The sequence below is a fragment of the Clinocottus analis genome, unplaced genomic scaffold, assembly GCF_023055335.1.
Source record: "Clinocottus analis isolate CAN_PGR_092001 unplaced genomic scaffold, fCliAna1.0.p SCAF_18, whole genome shotgun sequence".
Classification (NCBI taxonomy): Eukaryota; Metazoa; Chordata; class Actinopteri; order Perciformes; family Cottidae; genus Clinocottus; species Clinocottus analis.
In genome coordinates, this window is record NW_027175909.1 from 4,652,610 (window position 1) to 4,676,458 (window position 23,849).

Genomic DNA, 23,849 nt, shown 5'->3' on the forward strand with positions numbered 1-23,849 from the left:
TCTAACCTGTACCTCGGCCCCACCCAGCCTGTTTGCTGTTATCTATGTACGCCCCCCCCCCCCCCCCCTCCCGCTAGCACACCTTCATTACTGCCCCAGATAGTGGCATTGGCAACTTGTCACTTGTATTGATTTCTCTTAAACTGCAATTTACATGGATATTTGTGGGCGTCCTGAGGGCAGCTGCAGCCTGGCGGACGGCCCCATCGTCACCCTCTCTCTCTCTCTCTCTCTCTCTCTCTCACCCTCCCTCTGGGCTGGAGGAAATGTTTCCACCCGACAACAGAGCCTCAAAGTGACTTTTCTATCCGACGTCAGCAAACGGGTCATTGTTGGAGTTTTTTAAATTTTTTTCTGCATATATATTTATAGATATACAGTGAACTTAAAAAAGGTTGAGCGATTATGAGGGTAAAGGAGAATGGATAGAGTTTTTATGTGTATTTTATTCAATAACTGCACACGAAGAGAACACAAACTTTGAAGTAACTGCAGAAAACCAAGTCAAATCCTGCGTTTCATGAGGCAGATTAGTGAAAGAAAAAAGTCCTTCGGTTCCCTGTTCAGACCCAGGACGAGTCCGGCGGATGTTACACACCTCCACGGTGTCCAGAAGGGGGAAATGAAACAACAACCTCCAGCCTGGAAAGCCACAAATGCTTTCTGAGAGCCTTTGACTCTTTTTCACTTTTACGCCAAAAAAAAACAAAAAAAAAACGCCACAAGCCTCAAACTTTTTTTACGCTGCAACACAATGTCAGAAGAGTTTTTTCCTCCTGTGCTGAAGGTCACCTGCAATACCCCTCACACACACACACACACACACACACACACACACACACACACACACACACACAGGATTTTCAAAATAAAAGACATTCAGTCACATACTTATATGCTATAATGAACGACCAAAGCTTGTAAATTGAACAGAAGTTGACTCAAACTGTAAATCAAAGGCGCATTTGATGTGACTTTGTGCTAATTGAGCGTTATGCATCTCAGAGTAATCGCTCTTTGTGGGTGACTTTAGAACAGACTTTATTTAGATCCGTAATCCTGCAATGAAATTAGAAATCCCAAATCTCAGCCGACCAACAAGAAGAGGGGAAGGGGAGAAGGAGGATTCATCGAGCAGAAGGACTCTGGATATGAAGGATGAAAAACATCCGTCCTTCACATCCTTTTCTCTCAGTCTCAAGTTTGTGCTGGAGTTTGCGGCAGTCTGGCACGTGATACATATGTAAACCCGCAGGAATAATCACATTTAAGCCCCTCGTACTGCAAAACATCCGACCTGCTAAAGTGCCCTTGAGCCAGGATCCCCTCCCAGGTTGACCTCTGACCCCTCTCCTGTGGAGGGCGGAACAGAACCGACTTCCCCTGCAGTGCGAAGAAAAAAAGAAGAGAGAAAAAAAAAAGTAGGACTGAAAATGTGAAGAAGAAGAAAAGGAGCGGGTGAATAAGGGGTGCGAGTTGGTGGGAGTCGCCGGTGATGTCACACCTCCCAGACAGCCACGATTGGACCCTAATTAGAAAGCTCGGCAGCAAATAGATAGGCGTCCTGCATGATTGAATCCAAAGTGGCTGATGCCCAAATGTGTGCAGAGGCGCGGAGTCGCACGAGGTGCCGGTATCAGAGCTGCTGAGAGCTGCCGCGCCGCGCTGCGAACCGTCTCTGCGCCACGCGGGAGGCGAGCTGGAGTTTTCCGAGGTGACACGGGAGCAGCGAGACGAACAGGGAGGAAGAACGGGAAGAGACACAAAAAAAAAAGAAGAGAAGAGGGACGGAAAATAGAGTCCGAGAGTCCTACGTCAAACCCAGAGGGACGTTATCAGAGAGCAGCGGAGGCTGACGAGACAAGTACAAAGGGGAGTCGAGCCGCCGAGTCCAAGTTGCCGCTGCGCGCTGCTCCAGAGGGCTGCGCTGATGGCGTCCGTACTTGGGAACAGCAGCCGCGCGTCGGGGGCTCAGAGCGGACAGGTGAAATGCAAGCTGAAGAGGAGGCGGAGGAGGCGGTCGAAGAGAAAAGGTACAACTTCACAGCGCTTTGTTGTGGCGGCACAACAATGTTTATTTTTTTTTGGTGGGGGGGATGAGGGGAGGGTGGTGGTGGTTTGTTTGTTTTCTTTTGTTTTGGGATCTCAGTGTGTGAGAGAGCAGAGGTCGTGCGCACCTTGGCGGGGCATCGGAGCGCACGCGAGCCCGCTGGAGCCCGCTCTCCTTCCGCCCTCCGCGCGCGTTTCAGCCCCTTGAAAATACTGGAAACAACGGAACGTGGAGTAATGATTTCCGTTAATGACGCATTGCTTTTTCTGTTTTATTTTTCACCCTTTTTTAAAGTTTAGTTGCTGCTGGTGTTTATTATCGCTTTTTCCTCTTTTTTTTTAAATTTTTTTTTTAGCCTCCATCAATGAGCACGAGGACGAAAATGAAACGAGCCATCAGCTTATTAAACACAAGTTTGATGAGCGCGGCTTGTTTTCTTTGATTTGAAAAGCTGCCGCACGCGACGCATGTCCCCGAGGCGGGTTCAACTTCATCACGGGAAACGGCACCTTTTTTTATTTCTTCCACGATTTTTCAACCCCGCTCAGTCATTTCCTATCCGTGACTTCAAATATTTAAAATATTATATAAAGGATAAGCCATGCCCCACATGCACTGTAATAAAACGGCATGTTTTTTTTTAGAATTATTTTATAGAGAAAACACTTGAACGTCAATGCCACACACTGTACCTTTTAATACGAGCATCCTAAAACTCAGCAGTGATCCTCCTGATGATTCTCAGCTGCTGTCTTTTCTACTGTTGCCTCATATCAAACTAGTTTTGCCTCATTAGAGACTTGAACCCCAGAGCTCTGAGCTGAGCCTCAAGCGACGACACAGAACACTTAAAAAGTCACAAAGCTCGAGAAACCGTTTGAGGCCTTTCAGCATAAAGAGAAACAGCCTGTTAGTTGTGTACTTCAGAATAATATTTAATTTCCGGTTTGATTGTTTATAGCTAGAATCTCCCAAACTGCAGCAGGAAGGAGTTCCTCCTCTAATGAAGGAGTGTGTGTCCAGTCGGTGAGCTAAAAAACCCTCATACGAGACGCACCGCGTGCCGATCGTAAGCGACTAAAACGTGACATAGTGCAACGTTTTCTCCGAGACGGACGCCCGATCCCCTGCAAAACCTGCAGGACGGTGCTGTGTCCCTTTTGCTCTCGGCAACCTGATGCCGCTCACGCTGCACTGACGGGGGAACGAAACGAACAATTCACAGCACTTTGTCTGTTCACACGCTGTGAGTTTTTTGTGTGTCTGTTTTGCAATATTCCCAATCCACTGCACAGTGGTGTTCATCAGTTTACCTTCATGATATTGTGCCCCACAATGAGAAAGTGAGATTTAAAAAAATTGCAAATAAAAAAATATTCGGGAGGAAGTTAAAGCGGTCTGTACTCGGAGGCTTCACCGCCTCAAAAAGAGGTTCTCCTTCTCTGTGCTTTGGTTCTCTCGGTGCTTTTCGGAGGCGTTTTGGCTTCTTCACAGCAAGTCACCTCCCCAAAAAAAAACAAAAACCCGCCAACCGCTCCTTTGCTCCGGCACAGGGCGCAAACGCTCCCTGAAATATCCCTTTCTTTTTATTCTCTCTAAAAAGAAAGAAAAAGGACGCAGAGCGGATCTAAATACAGAAAGCAATGAGACATTTATTCTTCATCCATTTGTGTCCATAAGAGATGAGAACCGCATGCGTCGTCCATGCCTGACTGTACCGCGTCCACCCGGCCGCCGCTGAACGCCTGACGAGCTCCCATAAACACTTTGCACTTGTCATCAAACTGCAAACAGACAACCGCACCTCATTTCCATAGCCTCTTGATTTTTAATAGCCCAAGTAATTGAGACAAGGGAGACAATACATAAAATATGGCGCACAGGCAAATGTATTTACATAATGGAAACGGCAGAATTGGTTCCACAACATTAGGCATTGCATATGAGTATCACGCGAACAGTGCGCGCATTAGCCGGCAGGCCTTCGCAGCGTGTTTCCCGAATGGCTAATTTATCAGCGCTGCTGATTCATTCTGATAACACGGGACATTAGGGGGCCGGTTCAGGGGCCGCCCGTAAATGAACTGTGTCTTTGGGAAGTGCTGAGGGGCCGCTGACTCCTCCGAAAGCTGCAGGAGATGGACTCACTGTGCTGAAACATTAAGTCAGATCTCCTCTTCCTGTGTGTGTGTGTGTGTGGTTGGCGTGTGTGTGTGTGTGTGTGTATGTGGGAGAAATACAGATTTGACAAATGTTTCATGATTGAAGGATTTTTATTTCTCCCTTTCGCTCCCCGACTTCAGATTTGACCACAAATCAAGCAAAGCTGAGCATTTTATTATTATTATTATTATTTAAATCATGATCATCCTGCATCTAAAGTGCCAACTGATCATCATCATCATCATCTCGAGATGCCACACAATTATTTTTATAGACTGTAAGGCAAAAAATAAATTAAAAAAAAAGGTACAGAGGGATTATTGCATGGCTTTTTAGGCTTAATCCCTGGAAAAATCTGCAGATTATTTGTCGATGGACTCGCTAAAACCTATGTGTGTATTCAAAAGGTTGTAAGCAGATTCCTCCCTGAAACTTCTATTCATTTTCTCTTATTTTTTTATTCCCCCAACCCTCCTCTTTGCAATCGTCCAGCTGTAGAGTGCAAAACAAATCACTCCAGAACAAAGATTACGAGGCTCACAATTGCTAGAAATCACACACTTTACTAAATTCATCATCTGTGGGTTTATTTTTTATTTTCCAAAGCTCTCTCTCTCGCTCTCTCTCTCTCTCTCTCTCTCTGCTGCTCTTCACTCTCCATTTGCCGAATGGCATCACCTCGGACGGACACGCACCTCGCTCTCCCGTGTTGGTCTGACCCGTGTCACCCCCCCTCACCCGCTCCGAGAAAATCCCCCCCCCCCCCCACACACACACACACTCGTGCACGTGAGGCGCATCGGCCTCTTAATTAATCACAGCCTCGTGATTTACGGTTACGTCCCTGAAGGATGTCGGCGATGCGACTGGAATCCTTTCTCTTTGTGTGTCGACGTGTGACCGTCCGGTGATGCACAGGAACGTCTGGCCAAGTGTCCGGCTGTCTCTGAAGTCAGTGTGATGCATGACCTTTTTTTTATTTTGCTACCTTTTTTTAAACTGTGGTAATCATGAGACTTGTCACTTGTCTTTTAGCCACAGTGCATTTTTATTTTTTATTTTTTACATTTAATTTGTCATGAGCAAAAATAAGCAGAGCAAAGATTTATGGAGCGACATTATTTTTTACAACCACACTTATCACCCCGTCCGTACAGTATATCAATGATCATCAAGAGCGCCGGGGGAGGACGTGAAATACACAAGAGTGTAATTTATGCAGCAATTACGGGTTTACGCTCTCATCCCTGGCGAGGCGGCGGCAGAGGGGTCGAGTGTGGGCCGACGGGGGGTTGGGACCGAAGTTGAGGCGGAAGGGTATGAGCGGGGAAGAGAGTGAGGGTCGGCGCCTTCTGGCGTCCGAGGCTCCCGCTTTTAGAGAGGCGGGTTGGGGGACGTGTGTGTGTGTGTGTGTGTGTGTGTGTGGGGGGGGGGGGGGGGGCATCAGCGTGGCAGACGAGTGGATCGGCGTTGAGCCCTCTTCGATGCTCTGAGGGCGAGAGGACGCAGCGGTTGCACAGTATCTCCCCGTCTCCCTCGCCGGGGACGATGGCGCTGACGATGTCGTGTCGAGGTGAGGGCAAAGGTCGAGGAGGCGAGGCCGAGGAAGGCCCCGAACCAAACGTTAGGATTTCTGAATTTTGAGGGGAAAAAATCCTGTTGGTTTTAGCGTCGAGGTGCGCGTCTGCGTCCAAGATGCCATTATTAACAGTTGCTGCAGGTGACACTGTATCGTAATGTAATCAGGAAATAAGCTTCTTTTTTTTTTTGGGCTTGTGTATTCTTATTTTTTGTCAGCCTTTTAGAGGACCGTGACATTTAAAGTGTCTGTGTTAGCAGTATTTTAAAACTAACGCTGTGTACAACCCCCCTCTGTCTGTTAGATAGCCAGATGCATTGTGGTCTCCAGAATACTCAGGAAACAACAGATTGTTTTTGATCGAGAAGTCGGTCTCTTGCAGATTTCTTTTGTCGGCTTCTGTTAAAAAAAAAAAAATATTAAAAACTCTCACGGCTGACAAATATTGCTCAAAATGGCATCCGGGCCTCATGAGACTCATCTCCAGCAGCTGAGTGCGTCACCGTGATGAAGCTGCTTTAAAGCAAAGGGAAATTGCTCTTCACAAAGTTGTTTGAGCAACAACGGCGTTACGAGGGGGACGACTCAAATTTAGTCGACGGGGTCCTCCTTCACGCGCGCCGCAATTTCCACGCGCCGTCTGCCGCAGCCGGAATAACGACGCTGATGAGCGGAGCTGGACGTGAGTCCTGAAAGAAACAAAAAGTAGTGATGATGGACGCCACCGCGAGGAGAGCTTATCGGGAAGGAGCCGCGTTGCAGCCACAATGGTGTCACCACTGTTGTGTGTGTGTGTGTGTGTGTGTGTGTGTGTGTGTGTGTGTGTGTGTGTGTGTGTGTGTGTGTGTGTGTGTGTGTGTGTGTGTGTGTGTGTGTGTGGCTGTCATTTCATTGAGAATCTAACCTGGTTAGTGATGCCAGCAGCTCTGCTTATGCACCGTCACAGTACAGTATTCTCTCTCTCTCTCTCTCTCTCTCTCTCTCTCTCTCTCTCTCTCTCTCTCTCTCTCTCTCTCTCTCTCTCTCCTCTCCGCAATGCTTGGGATTAACATGCAGACTGTATTCATTAACGGCACGCCCGTGCGGGGGCGGAAGGCACCAATGTCAGCCGGCCTGCGTGCGGCGTGCGGGAGGGACGGGCGGAGATGCGTTTCACAGAGATGCGAGGTCTCGTTGCGGCCCCCTTCTGTCACACTTGTTTGTGTTTGTGCTGATAACCGCATTTAGAGCTGCGACAAAAAAAAGGAGAAGGAAAAAAAAAGAGGAAGGAGAGGAAAAAAAAAAGAAACCCGCCGCTGGCATTTATGAGGTTAATGAAGGTCAGCGCCGACAGGAAACGCTCCTCCGCGTGAGCGCGCATGAGCTTTGTGCATTTCCAGGCGCTCCCTGATTAAGGCTAGCGGTGGAGGAGTTGGCGGTTTAGGACACGGCGTCCTCTAACTGACTGAACGTTTAGCTGAGGGAGAAGGGGAAAAAAAAAGGTTATTACTACTGACTGTGCTCTCTTGAGGACAGCTGATAAAATGACCAAGGAATAAAAAAAAAAAAAAAAGGAATAGCACAACTTTAGCACATTAACATAATTAGTAATTATCTCGTAATAGTCCCTCTTGGCTCTTTGGAGCTCGGCAGTGAGGAATTGTACTTAAAGTTCAGGCGCGGAAAAACAAATTTTGGTGCCAAAAAATGTCTGCGCGTCACACGCGCACGAGCCGCCTCAGTCGGGCCGCGCAGGAAGGGAATCACAGGCGCATGAAAGGAAGGAAGGGGGGGAGGGAGGGAAAAAAGAAGAAGAAAAAAAAGCGCAGATGCAGATTTAAAAAAAAAAATCAGAAGGTGACACTTAAGTTAATTAGCCTTTTGTTTGATGACTCCCACAGTTGCAGAGATAAGGGTATTACTCACATCACAAATAACTTGTTGCACCTGTTGCCACGGCGACGGGACACAGACATTTAATTGCGTTCGCCGTGCGCTCCGTCACCCGCTCCGTCACCCGCTCCGTCACCCGCTCCGTCACCCGCAGCAGCTTTCAAAACATCCTCTTCTTAAGGAGAGCCCTCCGAGAACCACCGAACAGTTGAACTAACGCGCCTGTGAGCGCCGAGGGAGTCAAGCGCCGGAGTGTATCAGATGGCGTTAGTGTGTGTGTGTGTGTGTGTGTGTGTGTGTGTGTGTGTGTGTGTGTGTGTGTGTGTGTGTGTGTGTGTGTGTGTGTACACTAGCACAGGGTTAGAGCGTTTTGCCTGTGTGTGAATGTGAGATGTCAGTCCTCATGAACGGAGACGCGGCGAGTCAGCAGCATTACTGCGTCCTGTCAAGTGTTGAGAGAGCGAGAGAGAGCGAGAGAGAGAGAGAGAGAGAGAGAGAGAGAGAGAGAGAGAGAGAGAGAGAGAGAGAGAGAGAGAGAGAGAGAGAGAGAGAGAGACTGTTTTAACATTAAAAAAATAAAGTCTTTGTTTTGGCAGCAACAGCTTTCTGTTTTGTGATTGTTGTCATCCGGCTGGACCTTCTTTGTTCACGAGCAGCCGCTCCCAACAGATCAAGAGCTCTACAAAAATGAAGTACGTCTTTCTTCCCACGACCAAACTAGTTGATTCTGCTCAACTCTGAATCGACGTCGTCAGCGGGTCAATAAAGCGACGCGGTGCTCTTCCGTTTGTCACAAAAAAAAAGAAGATATTGAACAAAAAGATGTAAGAGTAAATCTTTAGCATCGGTAAAGGACTGAATTGTCAAGTCCAGTTCAGTTTCCTCGACATGGACCCGATGACGGATTCTGTCGTCTGTGCGTCTTCACGGCTGTCTCCTCCACGACGCTCATGTCTAGTGGACTGTTAATCCGTGTAAATCTGATTCATATGTTCATCCCTGAGTGTGACGGTGCGTTGCGGTCCCAACCAGAAGGTTCAGGGTCGACCCCCCCATGAAGCTTTGGGAGCAGACGCCTGCAGCGACGCGCCGAGACTAGAACGAGGACCCGGTTTAAATTTCCTTTTGGGCTCAGATCAAACCGTCAAAATATACAAGTATTATAAGAAGACAGGAAAAAAAAAAGGAGCACATGTCATCCTCTCCCCATGGAGAATCACGCCCCTAAACGTCTCCTCCAGGTGGGAAAGAAAATCTCCTCTTGGTGCTGGTGTTGCATCCTGACAGCCAGCTTCAAACAGAACGGCAACAGCCAGAGAAGCTTTATCTCCACCAGGCTCAAAATCAAGTCGCTGTTGATATATAATATATTTATATATATTATTGTACTGTTTAAGCATGCTATCCGGACAGGCTCACATCTAATCTGAAGCTCTGCCAACAGCATGGACGCCCCCCCCCCCCTCCTTCCACCTCCCTCCCGCCCCCTCCACACACATCATGGTGGAAAAACATTTCTCCAGTTTATGATCCTAATTAGCTCTAACTGTGCCATCATCCCTGAGTCATCATGCCTGGAGAGAGGCCAGATCATTTGACGGTCCACAGTTTCACACTTTCTTCATCCCTCTCCTCCCTCTCTCTCTCTCTCTCTTTCTTCCTCTCGTTTGCTCTCTCTCCACTTTCATTTTCTTCCCGTCTCTCATTTCTGCAGCACACACACACACACACACACTCTGTTATTGTTGTCCTCCGGCTCGCTCGCTCACTCGTGCGTATTCACGGCACGGTGGTAGCTGCTGCTGTGAAAAGGGACATATTTCATGAGCGCAAAATAGCTAAAGAATGTGTAAGAATTTGAGCATCAAAGAAAAATTAAATACAGAACCTTTTTTCCTTCACCTTTTTTTTTTTTTTTTTTTCTTTTGCTATTTCACAAACCCGGCCCGAGAAGCAGCGCGCGGGTTATGAAGTGTGTTCAGCTGCCGTTTGTGAGCCTAAAGCGCCGAAGACGCGAACGGCCCTGGATTAGCACGGCGGACGGACTCCGCCCGCGTTGACTTCAACCTTCGCGCCCGCCGCCGCCGCCGCGCCTCAGGCACATGACGGCACGAGTGGCCCGTCTGCTGTGCTGACACAGCAAAGTTAACGCTGATACCCCGCCTCATCTGGAATAATGAAATTGGATGAAGCAGCTTAACCGCGCGCCGTCCCTTCTCTCACCATCGGACTGGGTGCCTATTTGAGATAACGTTAATGAAGGGGACTTTAGCCAAGAATAGACGCGTCTTATTGCTGGAGTGGGGGGGAGGAGGTGGGGGCGCTAACGGCATTTATTTCCATTAATAAGATGGAGCGCTTCCACGAGGCGGCCTCTCCTGAGCGCTCTCTCCGGAGGTCTGAGAGGGTCCTACACCTCGACGACCTCGGAACGAGTTCATTGCAGCGCTGGAGAGGCGCTGCGGCGAGGAGCTCGTCTTCACCTTGACGCGGCTCCACGCAACTTGGGCCGAGGTGGACACTCCATCACCGTAATCACCGCTGTCCATCCTTAGTACGTCTTTTTGAGGTCATTAATATGAATCTGGTCCCTCTGCTCTGTCGGCACTGGGCTCGGTGTTCTTGAGTGCCGTTGCTACTGGAGGTGCTAAGCGCTTTAGCCGAACATGCTGATGCTAGCAGCTTATGTTGGAGGGCCGTACACTGTGTGAGAAGTGTATGTAGCCGCCGACTGCGCTGCTGAAGTTTGGCGTTTAGTTTTTTGGCGCCCAAAGTGACACAAGAGGGTGGAGCCACTGTAAGTGCACCTGCATACATGTAGCAATTACAATTAACTTGCATGCACTGAAAACCCCCTGGTTGACCTTGTCTGACATCAATATGTAAACCCCCAGACGGGGCAACGCCGTGGTAGCAACCTGTCTATCACGAGGCAGCCCTAAAGCTTAATTTTATTCATCGTTGTTTTAAATGGTCCATTATTTGCAAAAAATCCATCACGTATTGAAGAATACTTTGAACGAGAGACTATCAACTCACGTTAACAATGTTTACTGAAGTGAGCGAATAAATCATGAAGGCAGTAGTCATTTTTCATCCACTTCTATGCAATTAGACTTAAATATGCAACGAAAGGAGTCGCCCCCTGTTGGCCACCAGAAGGACTGCACGTTTCAGGGATTTCAGCATTGCATTCACAGTTCAGAGCCGGAGGTTGCCGCCTGGTTAGAGCAGATAAACACCATATACTTGTGTTATTTTGGTTTTATCCAGCTGGAAAGACAGTCACAATCCACACACACACACACACACACACACACACACACACACACACACACACACACACACACACACACACACACACACATAAATTCCTTTTAGGACATTGGTCCGGTTTGTGGTAAAATCCATTGCTCAACATGTGAGGAGTCGGTCGCTAAGCTGTGATTGGCCAATCACTGTTGGGAGGAGGGGTTTAGAAAACAGTCCCTCGTCTAATTGGCAGTGACCCCGTGATGATGACAGCATTATATGATAAGTGGTAAGCATCACGGGGTTAGCGCTGCATTATCAGTGCGCAGTAGAGGTCCGTGTCGTGAACTCCATTACGATACCTGTCCACAGAAAGCTTTCTGTGCACTTTGATATTTCCACCGAGGGGGGTCAAGAGAAATCTCCCTCGCTTTTTTTTCTGGAGCACGCAAACATTTCTCCGACGCCGCTTGATTCGCGGTGAAAGGTAAATGCGCCCGGCGCATATTAGATCTGCGCGGCGGATGAAATTGCCTAATGGCAGATTAGTGCATTGATAATGATGAGCGCTCGCATGTGAGCTTCCTGGCTGCTTCATTATTCTGCTCACACGCGAGCGTTAAATAACACCCCCCCCCCACCCACCCGCTTCACCCTACAGTAAATCCTCTCTCATCCATCGATTCCAGCATCCTTTAGGGGCTCCTTCTAGGAGAGACCGACAGGCTTATCTGGCAAATCCTTTAAAAGGTATTTATGAAAAAAAAAAAGAAAAAAAAAAATCCTTGCCTGCATTAACTCCGTCTGATGTTCTGCGTATCACCGCGGAGTCGGCCGGCGACGGGCGACTCGAGAGTTTTCTATACCTCTGGGGCCGATCCGCGCGATAGGTGGAGTACTGTTTTCCAAGTTTCTTAACAGTCACACAGCGTGGTGTTTACCCCCCCCCCCCTCCACCCCCTTTTGCCTATCCTGATTTTGATTTGTACAGCTTGAAGTGGTGGAGCGTAATAGATGTGTTTGCATCCGGCGAAAAAAAACCGAGCGCTCCAGTCACTCACCCGGTGCTTTTGATAGCTCAGAGCCTATTTGGCCTCGCCCAGATAAAGCCTGGGTATACATCGAGTCGGATACAGCTGGATTGTTTGTACACACATGGTGCTTTGGCACTGGTCTGCTTGGATTGGCTTTGGCACGGTGGAGAGTTTCATCCCCCCCCCTCACCCCTCACTGACATCCCACTGTGGTGCTTTGGGGGCTGGAGCTGTCGGTGAAGGGTGAAGGGTGCGCAGGACCCGAGGCTACCAATGTTGCCTCGCGTAAAGGACAAAGACAGAGGACGCCTCCGGGTCGAAAAGAGTCCCCGACACGCTGGCACAGATGAACCTCCATCACCACCATTCCACATTTAGACGCGAGGTATACTGTGCAAGTCCCCATGCGAGGTATGTCTCCGGTAAAAAAAAAAAAACATCCCACATTTCAGTGTCGGGTGTCTGGAGGAAGGGAAAACGAAGCCCTGCTGCACATCTGAAGGGAAGCAGACTTATCAGCTGCTCAAACAGATTTGCCTCAGTTCATCTCGCATCTGTCTTCCATTTCTCTGAGTAATGGTGGGAAATAGTTTACCACAAACTTCAAATGTCAGACCTGCCAGGGATGTAAACAAATACGATTACATTGTTGACATAGGAACAGATAATGTGCGCTGAACTGTTTGAGCAGCATGCAACTTTTTGTAATTATGTTCCTCTAAAAAAACAGGTTGTTAGTTTGACCTCATGATCTATTTATTTGATATTATGGAAGCTAAATTATGACAATTTGACACAAATGTCTTGAAATGGTGATGATGCTGCTCAGAGGAATGTTCACTATCTGCTGAGCACCGAAGATCAGGTTTCGCTATTTGACACAATAAGGTACATGGTGGAGTATTTATTTATTTTAATATATATATATATATATATATATATATATATATATATATATATACACTCTCAATATTTAATTGTGGCCTTTTATCCGGCCTGAATCCTGAATCAAATGCAAATATGTTTCGCGACATTAACAGATACATTTTACTTTGAAGGTGTGAAAGGGCTCACAAACGACTGGAGAGCCAGGTGCACGTGTTCATGAAAACATTGACGTTCCAATGCGGTTTAATCACGCTCAAACACGGATGACACTGAGTTGTACTGTGACGGTACCGTACGTTGGAAACGCCGAGTTTAACGCAGCATTAACGTCACATTAGGGTTAGTGCTTTCCAAAATGCACGTGATCTCCAAAAAATCTAGGACAACAATGACAATCAAACCGCTAATCTGTGGCACTGGTTGCGTTGTGCAGCTGAAGTCCGACCCGCGCTGCTGCTGGAAGCCCGCGGGGCCCGTTGAGTTGGCGGCGGCTCCGGTTTTAACGATTTTAGCCCCGACGATGGCGACGACAATCCTCCTCGCCGTTCCTGCCGACTGCAGAGGGGCCCGCGCTTTGTTCTGCGCTCCCCCTGTTAGCGTGATGGAGCTTCATTTTAATTTGAATGGACCATCGGTTGGATAAGGAGAGACGCGCTCGCCCTCGTACGTGCGCAGACTTTCGGGGAGCATTGTGGATTAGACACACACACACACAGACACACACACACACTGTGTCTGCGCTCCTAAATAAAGACACAACAAGAGAGAAGTGGCCGCGGGTCAAAGCGGTGACCTGTCTGGGCTGCCGGCGCTCGTTTCCTTCCGGCACCTGTTGAGTTTCTCCTCACCGCTGAGGAGAAAGAAGAGAGGAGCGACGGCGCCAGAAGAAGAGACACGATGAGCTCAAACAATAAAGCAGATCAGGTACATTGTGAAGTTGAGACGTCTGCTGTCAGTTCCATATTCACGAGAGGAAGTTATATTCTTTAATTTGACGGCAAAATAGTCACTGTGAAAGCAATCAGACGGGTGCTTCCTCACCTGTCAAAGGATCTGCTTCACAAGTGAGATTGCAACCAACCTGTATGGATGGAAAAGTGCAGATTTGAATTTATGTAATCAGTCAAATTCTCAATGAATTCCTAATTTTCCCCGTGGAGTCGCCTCCTTTCCATAAAGCCGTTGAAATGTCCGCCGAGCGTAGATCCTTCTGTGGAACGATGACATTAGCTCGTGTCGTTTCTCTTTCGTATCTCTGTGGTTTCATCGGGGGAACTTAGTCGGTCGACTTGAACTGAACATCTTTACAAAATAGTTGCCAAATGTGCGGTTTGCGCCGAGCTCCCTCGCCGTACAGAAATGTAAACCGGCCGCTGCAGGAACATGGCGTGCACTGAAGATACTGTATCCAGACGGATATGTGTTATTAGTTGACCCTGAGTTTGTTCTCTGCTCCCTGTGGCGCAGCTCGAGTTTGTCCGGCCCGACCTGTTGTTGAATGGGCCGAGCGTGTAAACAAGGCTCTCTGTGTGGGTAGTTTGTCATCGCTGTGACTCCGGGGCTATCTAAATAGCAGCAAGCGAGTAGCGCTCTTCATCACATTCATCCTTACCGGGGTGAGAGACGGATGCCCGACCGGTCCACCGGGTCATGAGTTATCACCCACCAGGAGCTGCCGGTTCATGTAAAGGTCAAAGGGTTATTTGTCTTCAGGCAAGGATGCCTGTCTTTTTGGGACTTCTGCTACACGCACACACACATACGCAGAAACATACGTACATAGGCCCTCTGCTGCACACACATACGCACACCCGTATACACGTACACACACACATGCTCCCACTCGTAGCCTATTACCTGAGGACTCCATCTCCTGCATGCATTCATTAGATTGCTTTATTTTTTAAATGCGGCCGTGTTTGAGGTGTTTCATTTTTTTCTTCCTTTGTGAAGTTCACACATCCTGTCGCCGTTTGATCATTTCTTTTCAGTTGTGCTCCACCTAATGTTTTGTAGCGTTCAAGGTCTTATTACTTTATGAGACTAAATCAAGTGTTTTTTAAAATTTAAATGTCTTGCCGAGAGTTCAGTGTGAAGATCTTCACCACCAATGTTTGAGCGCTAAAGACACACGCACATGCTGCACACACGCATGTGGACTGCTAGCTTAGCTTAGCATACACGCTAGAAGCACAGCTAGCCTGGCTCTGTCCACCGCCGGACCAACACCGTCAGCCTGCCGTAAATTACATTTAAAAAAATCTACCAGCTCTACTTCATTTGAACAACAAAATTCAGGATATGTAGTTTGTTATTAACGTCACAGGACCAGAAAATAGGTTACAACTCGTAAATCCATGTCATAGGTTTTACATCTCTGATTGATACCTGTCTCACACCTGTTCAGTGTATATACAGCTAACATCCAGTTAGCTTAGCTTAGCATAAATACTAGAAACAAGTAGCAGAGGAGATATGAATATTACTGTTGGACAGATTCCCCCAGTTAAAAAGCCCCCTTGCTAAACTGATCTAAGTGAAAGTTGTCTTTGTCTTTTGGTTTCACTCTTGGTAAGAAAGAGCATTTCCCAAAATGTTGAAATCTTTTTCCCAAGGGAATGAAACGGATGCTTTATGTCCCATTAGCATCAACTAATCAAATCAATTCAACAGTGCTGGTGTTAATCTTCCTTAATCCTCCCTATTGTGCATTGTCAATCGTCTATGCAGATGATGCCACTGTGTTACCATATTAACGATCCCGTGCCAACAAATGGAATAATACCGTGTCATAGGAGCTTACTATAATATTCACGGTTTAGATAAAACCCCTTCGCTTCCAAGGCGAAACCTAAAAAAACAATACGTGAGGAAAGTCGGCTGCCACTTTGTCCATCAAGAGGCTCGTCTGTCATCACTGCGACGGCGCTGCTCCACGTTACTGGTGTCGTTACAGCGAGCGGGAAGAGCAGGAGCAGATGTGAATCAGCCAACGGTCCACTCCATCGCTGCGAGTGGAACGTCATCGCGCTGTCAAAGCCCACTCGTTCACCGCGAGCACCGTTGGTTAGGATGATGATGGTTTCTGCGCCGCCCTTTAACCGTCAGCAGCGAATAGCGATGCGCGGCGGCGGCGGCGGCGGCGGGAGCACATCGGCGTGCAGAGCTGTACGGCGGAATAGGGAAAACGATGATATTGGACGGTCACGAAGTGCTTCGCTGTAACGACATTCGCTCTCAGCATCACCCGCCGCGAGCCGGAGCCGTGTTATGTAATGAGTCAGAGGGCATATGGATCGGCTCTTTGTTCCAACTGGAGGATGCATTATCGTTAGTCTGGCTACAGTAAAGAGCCAGCCAACCCTGAATGGCGAACAGATTCATTGTCTTTCATTTCCACTCATTAGACTCCTTTAATGAAGACCGGTTCGCTCCGAGCGAGAATGTACCTTTTGTAACGGGAGACACTTAACTCAGCCACCAACATCACCTGCTCCGATAAGATAAAATAACATGAAACTTTAATGACCGCTGAGGGGCAATTGGGAGTGTTGCAGCATCGGCTTGTAATGAAGGATATGTTTAAGAAAAGTAGGATTATCATGTGAATAGAGCCCGAGTGGGGAGAAATAAATGAGCCCACGCCAGCAATTTGAACATTAAACATGATAAGGAGGCCCAGATAACTACGACCACAAAACATGGTTAATTAATGCCATAAAACAATAAATATGCTTTGTTTATTCCCCCCCCCCTCCCACACACACACACACACACACACAAGGTAGAAATAAAAATAAATAAATATGCCTTGTTTACTCTGAAAACATTTTTTTCCCAGAAGGGAAGTAAGTAGCACGTATTAACTGCATAAAAAACATATATAAATGATTTGTTACACGCTGATATTCAAACAACTATAAGCATTTATTTATTACTTTATTTACATATAAAACATCTCAATAAATTCAAGGATAAATTATAATAATATGATTAAAACTAAATTTACATTATCAAGCATCTACCATGTTATGATTGTTTAGAAATGTCTGAACCAACACGTATATCCCACTTAGAAATGCTAAACAATATCAATTATTCAATACATTTTAAATTCCAAATACATTTTTTTATGAAGGTTTCATGAACAAGGCTTGAAGCTAAAAAGTTGATACCGCCACTGAGAACATGACGAATCTTCTGCAGCGCTGATGATGTCATGCGTTCTGTCAGGATACTCGAGCGCAGCGGTTTGAAATCACCGCGTGAGAAAGAAGATCTGACTTTTCTCACCGCCATTCGTCAAAAAACAAGCTCCAGCTCCCAAACTCGAGTCCATCCTCCACACACACACACCTACACACACACACCTACACACACCTGCTTGTCGCCGACCGTCTTTCCTCGCCAAGATGGTTATTATCCGATCCTTATTGGCCGCTCACTTGGCCAAACTGCAGCCGTGCCCATTACCGCGCTGCAAGCAGGTGCCGCGGCGCGTCGCTCCTCGATCACAATGCGGCGCGATCCATTTTTCAATTTGGTCTCCTGCCTGAGATAAATGAACAGATGTCGCCTGACTTCCCCTTCCCGTGCTACTGCAGGCCTTGTTTACACCTGACAGCCAGGGCGTCATACCTGAGCGGCTGTTTGAGACGAGCGCACGTCGTAATTAGCGCCTTTTTATTTTTTAATTGGACCGACAATTGGCAGGAGGCTCCGATGGCGGTTACTTTTGACGTGTTTCACTTTTCTTGCCTCTTTGTCGAGCTAATCGACAGATTGCGGCGCGATAGACGAGGTGAGATGGAAGGCCCGTGTCATAATCACACCCGCACACACGCGTGTGCGCGCGCACACGCGCTTTTAAACAATGTCTCACTCCCTCCTCCCCCCTCCAGTGCTTTCACAGCCATCTTTGTTCACCAGCTGGTTATTATTGCTAAAAATACGCTTATAAAACTGGTGTAGCCTGGCACCATCACGCCCTAATGACGGGAGTCAAGTGGCGCGCGGCTGATATGCCCTCACATGCGCGCTGTCACAAGCCATTTAATTGAACTTGAGGAAATGGGAGCCGGCATTGTTTTGCTCTAAGCTCCCCCCGCTTCCTCCACACACACACACACACACACACACACACACACACACACACACCCCTTCTCGCCCTTTGCAAGTCGTTATGAACTAATATGCCGTCTTTATTGCCATCATCTCAGTGATCATGATAGTTTTCACGTAGTGATGATCTGATATTATCCCCCCCCCCTCTCCCTCCGCGCGTTCACGCTGTATTCACCGCTATGCGGGGAAGGCGAACGCCGGCGTATTTGTTCAATGCTCGCGGAAGGTTAACGACTGTTTTGATGTAATCAACTGTCAAACAAGCTTACGCTGTCGAGTACCTCTGGTGAGTCAATGCAACGGCACAAATACGTGATTCACCGGCGCTCATGTGGGATGGAGACGATGGCTGTTTGGGCTCTGGGCTCGTGTTTCATTCTTCGGTTTTAGCGGTCTTTGTATGTTAATGTTGTTCTTCATTAGTGTCTGATGCTTCGGTCCGTGATCACCGGTGGGAATGGTCACTGGTTCTAAGTTAATGAAACCCGGACATCAGTACTTTTAGAAGTCTGGACTCTGTGCCTGTCTTTGCACAAGGGGGCGGAGTCACGCTTTACTCTAAAACACACAACCACTCACACACACACACACTCACACACTGCGACTCGGTACAGTGGGAGACACACATCCCGGCAGAAAGGAGGAAACGCTCCAACGTGTGGCTACGTTTCCCTCCAGCAGATGCTGAGAACTCTCCTTGTCACTAACACCCTCACAAGTGATGAACAAGCAAAACATAAATGCTCAGTTTTTTTCTCCTACATTTGTCGAGCAGCCGCCTGTGCAGGTCTGCAGCCGGTACTGTTAGCGATGACACACAGAGTCTGCGGGTAGCACCTGGCTAATGAATGAAAGCTAATCGCTTAGCTCAGTGTGGAGATGCTAATGCTCTTTCATATCTTGGAACTTCTTGTATCTCTGCTCAAAAAAGACTATTTGTCGAGGATAATAAAGTTGTTTTGGATCATTTCTCACAAAATGATCCAAACCAACCAATAAGAACATTGATAAGGATCCAAACCAGTAAGAGTGTAGATACTGGTACTGGTACTGATGAATTCCTAATAATACCCATCCCTAGTAAGGATAAGTATTTTGTAATAATTAACACAGCTGAGTATCGCGACTGATTTCTAATTCATTTTTTCCAGTTACAATACCAATAACACCAATATTCAGATATGAAAGACTCAGTGAACCAATGAATGGTTCCCACTCATCATGCTCACATCGAGAATGTAGCTCAGAGCAGTTACAGTGGTGTGTGTGTGCGTGTGTGTGTGTGTGTGTGTGTGTGTGTGTGTGTGTGTGTACACATACTTGCCATCATATCAGCACCCTCACAAAGCTGCTAGCTTGTGTGATCGACACTTTGTATTGAGTTTTGGGGAATTGTTTTTGGCCATATGTTGCTGCACTTCCCATAAAGCCTCTCACATTCTCTCTCAAACAGAAAGTACCCCCCCCCCCCCCTCCCCTCTCTCTCTCTCTCTCTCTCTTATATTGTCAGAAACATTTCAGATTCCCTCTGAACGCTTTCTGTGCTGTGCTACACAGCAATATAACGTTTGCCTGCCAAATCCTGCCACCGTCTCATGGAGCTGGCTGGCTTGCTGAAGTTATTATAATACATAGTGCATTGTGATATAATTCGCTTGAGGTGCTCCGTATAGCACCTTTTTAAGTTCCATGGAGGGAGAACAAACTTGTTTCGTCAAAGCCGGGCTGCACTGCATCCTCGTTTAAGTCGTAATAACACTGCCTTCCCATAAGGCACCTCTCCTGTTCCACCTCCTTCACAGGGAGGTCAGAGGTCAGCGCCGGCTCCAGAGCAGCAGCTCCAGACCTCGTAGCGATTCACTGTCTCGTTCAAGGACGCTTGCCAACACAGAGTGGAGCTCTGATTTTCTCTCCTCTCTCCCAGAAAGCCCACAATTGTCCCACAAAGCCAAGCCATTGTCTCCCTAATCCCACCTGCCTTTCAAGTGGTCACCCATCCATGTCTGTGAGCATGTACCTCGCGCCGCCGCCGGGTACCCGGCCGCGCTGCCTCGGTGTCGAGGGCGCATGCGAAGAAACGGCACATAAATGGTCCAGAGAGGGTCTATCGGGAGGCGGGAGGAAAGTGGAGCAGTGTTGGGTCGCACGTGGCGGCGGCGTGGGGAGGGGATGGGAGGGAGGGAGGGAGGGAGGGAGGGCGACCTGGATGATGGATGGAAAAGGAAGGTGATTCCCAGAGTGTGTGTGTGTGTGTGTCGCTGTTCATGTGTGCAGAAGACAGCGGGACCGAGGAGAAGAAATGAGCTGGCTGTGTGTGTGTGTGTGTGTGTGTGTGTGTTTGTGTACCGCCGACACTCGGGACAGCTGCCAGGACCGGAGTCCCCCAACTCGAAGGTCAGCGACGGGCATCGCACCCCGGCAACCCCGCGGGGTAAACGCGTGCAAGCGATCCAGCACAGGTGTGAGGGCAAAAAAAAAAGAAGAGAAATGGAGGGATGGGATGAAAGATGGGACAGAGGATGGATGATTGAGCAGAGGATGAGAAGAGGGGTTAAGCACCGGGGTGACGAGCTCTCCTGGTTCGGTGTGTGTGTGTGTGTGTGTGTGTGGGGGGGGCAGTTTGATGGATGAAGAGGAGGGCTGGGGGAGAAGAGCTGAAAAGAGTTGGGCTGCAGAGAAAAAGGCCAACGTATTTGTTTTGTTTTTTTGGATTCAAGGCAGCTGGAAGGCGGCTCGCCATTCGATCGCGCACAACTTCTCAGCGTCCGCGACGTCGGCCGTCACAACGGAGACGGGCGAGCGTCCGCAGCCTGTGTTTCTTCTCAAGGTCCATCGAGTGCAATTACACAGAACAATAGAGGCGGCGCGGGTGCTAGTTGTCTGTGCTAAACGTCGCCCCTCTCCTGACACGAGCGGAGGCGCGCCCGCTGGAGCCGGATCGAGATGCGAACGCCTCCGACCGGCTCCTTTTGTTCCTGCCCTGTTGTCTCTCCCGTACAAGTCGGCGCCCGCCGGCCAGGAAATGAGGAGGATGGCGGAATTACGTCTGGCTGATTTGAGGCCAATTGCTGGTTTCGCCGGAGCGTCGGATGAGCGAGGAGAGCGGGCGGGGGGGGGGAGGCGGGATGCGCGGAGGAGAAGAAAGCTTCCCCTCGCTGGCTCTCGGTTTGGACCTGACAGGACACGATCTCCGCCGCATGCGCTCTGCCTCGGGGCTTCGGAGCCGGTGTCCCGGGTCCCTGTGGTCCGCTCGCACCAGTCCGCCGCGGCTGCTGTTGTGACAGTGTGTCAAAAAGGAACAACTGTAACTGCTGGACAAGTGGGAGACGAAACGGTGAGCTCAGTGCGTTTTGGTGGCCGGCTTCCGGTTGTGTTCGAGGTGTGTAGGTGTACAGGAACATTTAAAATAAAGAACAAAACAAAAGGAAACAGAGACACAAAGGTCCCTCTCGATAACTTTTGTTGCGAACAGAAAAAGTCATGGTCACTGTGTCTTTTATTCTTCCCCCCTGTGACTTGACTACATGTTGAGCTCATGCAGAGGGGATTCATCAGGAACGCCAACAACGGTGGCATCCCAAGCGTCTCAAACACGATGTCAAACTGGGACAGGGAAGGCAAACTACACCGGCTGAAAGGACAAATTACCGTGCCAGAAATTCATCTTCATTTATGGCTGCCCATGCCAGTGGAAGTGGAGTAATAGAGGAATATTGCATAGTTTGATCCTGGCACCATGTCAAATATTATACTTAATCCCCGCTCCAAGGTTGTTGTTCTGAGGTTGATGCCAACCTCTAACCTCCCTGGTAAAACTTCCCCCTCCAGGCATCAACACGGAGTCACAGCCTTCGTTATAATTTCAAGCCAAATGAAGCCATTGAGCCTGAGCACTGAGCTGACACCGCCTTGCCCCTTTACAACTATCTAAGTAAGCCGTTATATCAATAAACACCTTTCCGTTCCGTGTCGGGCGTGCGCTCCACTTCCTAAAGAGGGAGGCTATGCCTGCTCTTTGTAACAACACAAAGTGCTGTCTGCAGCATATGCTGTATTTTTAATTCAACAAGGGCGTTTTGGAAGCCTTGTAGCGCGCCATACGATCGAGCAGCTTCGAAGTGGCGTTCCCCCGACGCCGACAGAGAAATCAAACGTAAAAATGGAGCACCGGAGCGAGCGCGCAGCGATACAGAACAGATGTTCGCAGAAGTGTTGACTTTTTGTTTGGCCCCTTATCTTTGACGCCGCCATCCTCCGGTAAAGTGAGTGACGGAGGAGGAGGAGGGTGAAGCGGGAGGGAGGAGGAGGAGATGAGTGAAGGGGAGCAGCGCGATGGAGGCGGTGGAGGGGGGGGAGGGGAGGAGGAGGCGACGTTGTTGGTGGAACTAAGTGGAGGGAGTGTTGGCAGGCGGGGTGTTCGCCGGCTGGAAAGTGGGACAGCCGCACAGCTGTGTTTTGGCGTCGAGGGACCCCCCCGAGATTGGTGTCACTTTATTTCATTGTCAGGGAGAAGAAATGGAGGGAAACACGAGAGACGATGCAGCGCACACACACACACAGAGAGAGAGAGAGAGAGAGAGAGAGAGAGAGAGAGAGAGAGAGAGCAGAAGGGATGGGGAGAGGCAGGAAGAAATGCAAGTAAAAAAAGAAGAAGAAAGACAGACTCTGGAGCAGCTGCTCCACTATTACCTGATGGCGGCGACGGGAGGGAAGAAGAAAAAAGGCCTCGTGTTGGCAGTCGGTGGGGAGGTAAACACGGGCACCTCACTCTTCACGCTGACGCCTGGTTCAATTGCAGGGTGACCTGGCGAGTGCGACCTCTCATTTGTACGCCGGGAGAGAAGAAAAACAACATTTCCCATGATTCAGCTGCTTCGTGTGTGTGTGTGTGTGTGTGTGTGTGTGTGTGTGTGTGTGTGTGTGTGTGTGTGTGTGTGTAAGGCGGCGCTGGCATCTTTAAGATCACAATAAATAGCCCTTTTGAGTTATATCGGGGTTTTTTTTTTTCCCGGGATCTGGAAGAATTTACGATGGAGCCATTATTTCATCCGCGCCGGGTGATGAATTCCTGTTGCTCAAGTCACCGCGGGGTCAGGTTCTTTTTTTTTGTGTTGGCTATTTCATGTTTATTTTGCCATCTGTCAAGGTGAAGTGTCGGAGTAATGCCGGAAAGTCAGATGGTAAGGATAACGGGGGTCATCGCTTCAGCAGAAAAATGACCTCTCCCGCAGCCGTTTTTGCAGGAAAAGGAATCTCACCTCTTCGACGAATCATGTTCTTCGGAGAAAACAGCCGCCGCGGAGCGACGTCTTATCACTCGAGCGGCCACTAAAAGTCGCTGATAGAGGGAGTAAACGCGGGGCCATTGTGGCCGTGATTGCTCGCCGCGGCACTCGCGGGGATACTCGCACAGGCTCCAAGAGACTTGGACAAAGTGAGTGATGACGGGCCTGATTCACCCCACCAGCCTCTCTGTGCGCAGATATATGGGACAGCTGAGGTGCAGACAGATAAACTAGACCCGAGAGTCCTTCATCTTAAATCATCGCCCTCGTTTAGGACGGTTAGCCTGCAAGACGCCTTTACAGTCCGGCGCAGAAGTGCTGCTTAAGTTCACCAAAGATTAAAGTCCTTCTGTCATCAAATAAAAAAAAAAGAGAAATAGGCGGAAAAAGCAAAACAACAGATGAATATGGAAAAACAGCCCACCCTGTCATTTTTCCCCGTTGGTTTCTTGCACACTGCTGCTAAACGGCGCGTGAACAAGCGGGCTGCAATTTTGAACGCAGCTTTATTTTCCGCCATTCATTTAAACCCAAAATGGGTCCTGATGGAGTCATCAGCCCCCACTCGCCGGCTAATGGTTTAATTATGTCCATCTGGAGGA

At 48.6% G+C, this 23,849-nt stretch overlaps 1 protein-coding gene across 1 annotated transcript in view; it reads left to right on the top strand.

Annotated features, from left to right (window-relative positions):
• The first annotated feature begins 1,548 nt into the window (after window positions 1-1,548).
• adarb2 (adenosine deaminase RNA specific B2 (inactive)) overlaps window positions 1,549-23,849 on the top strand; it is a 155,749-nt gene continuing 133,448 nt past the window's right edge. The window contains exon 1 of the mRNA XM_068582138.1: window positions 1,549-2,033. Within this exon, the coding sequence (XP_068438239.1) occupies window positions 1,931-2,033 (103 nt within the window). The 5' untranslated portion in view covers window positions 1,549-1,930. The remainder of the gene's footprint in view (window positions 2,034-23,849) is intronic.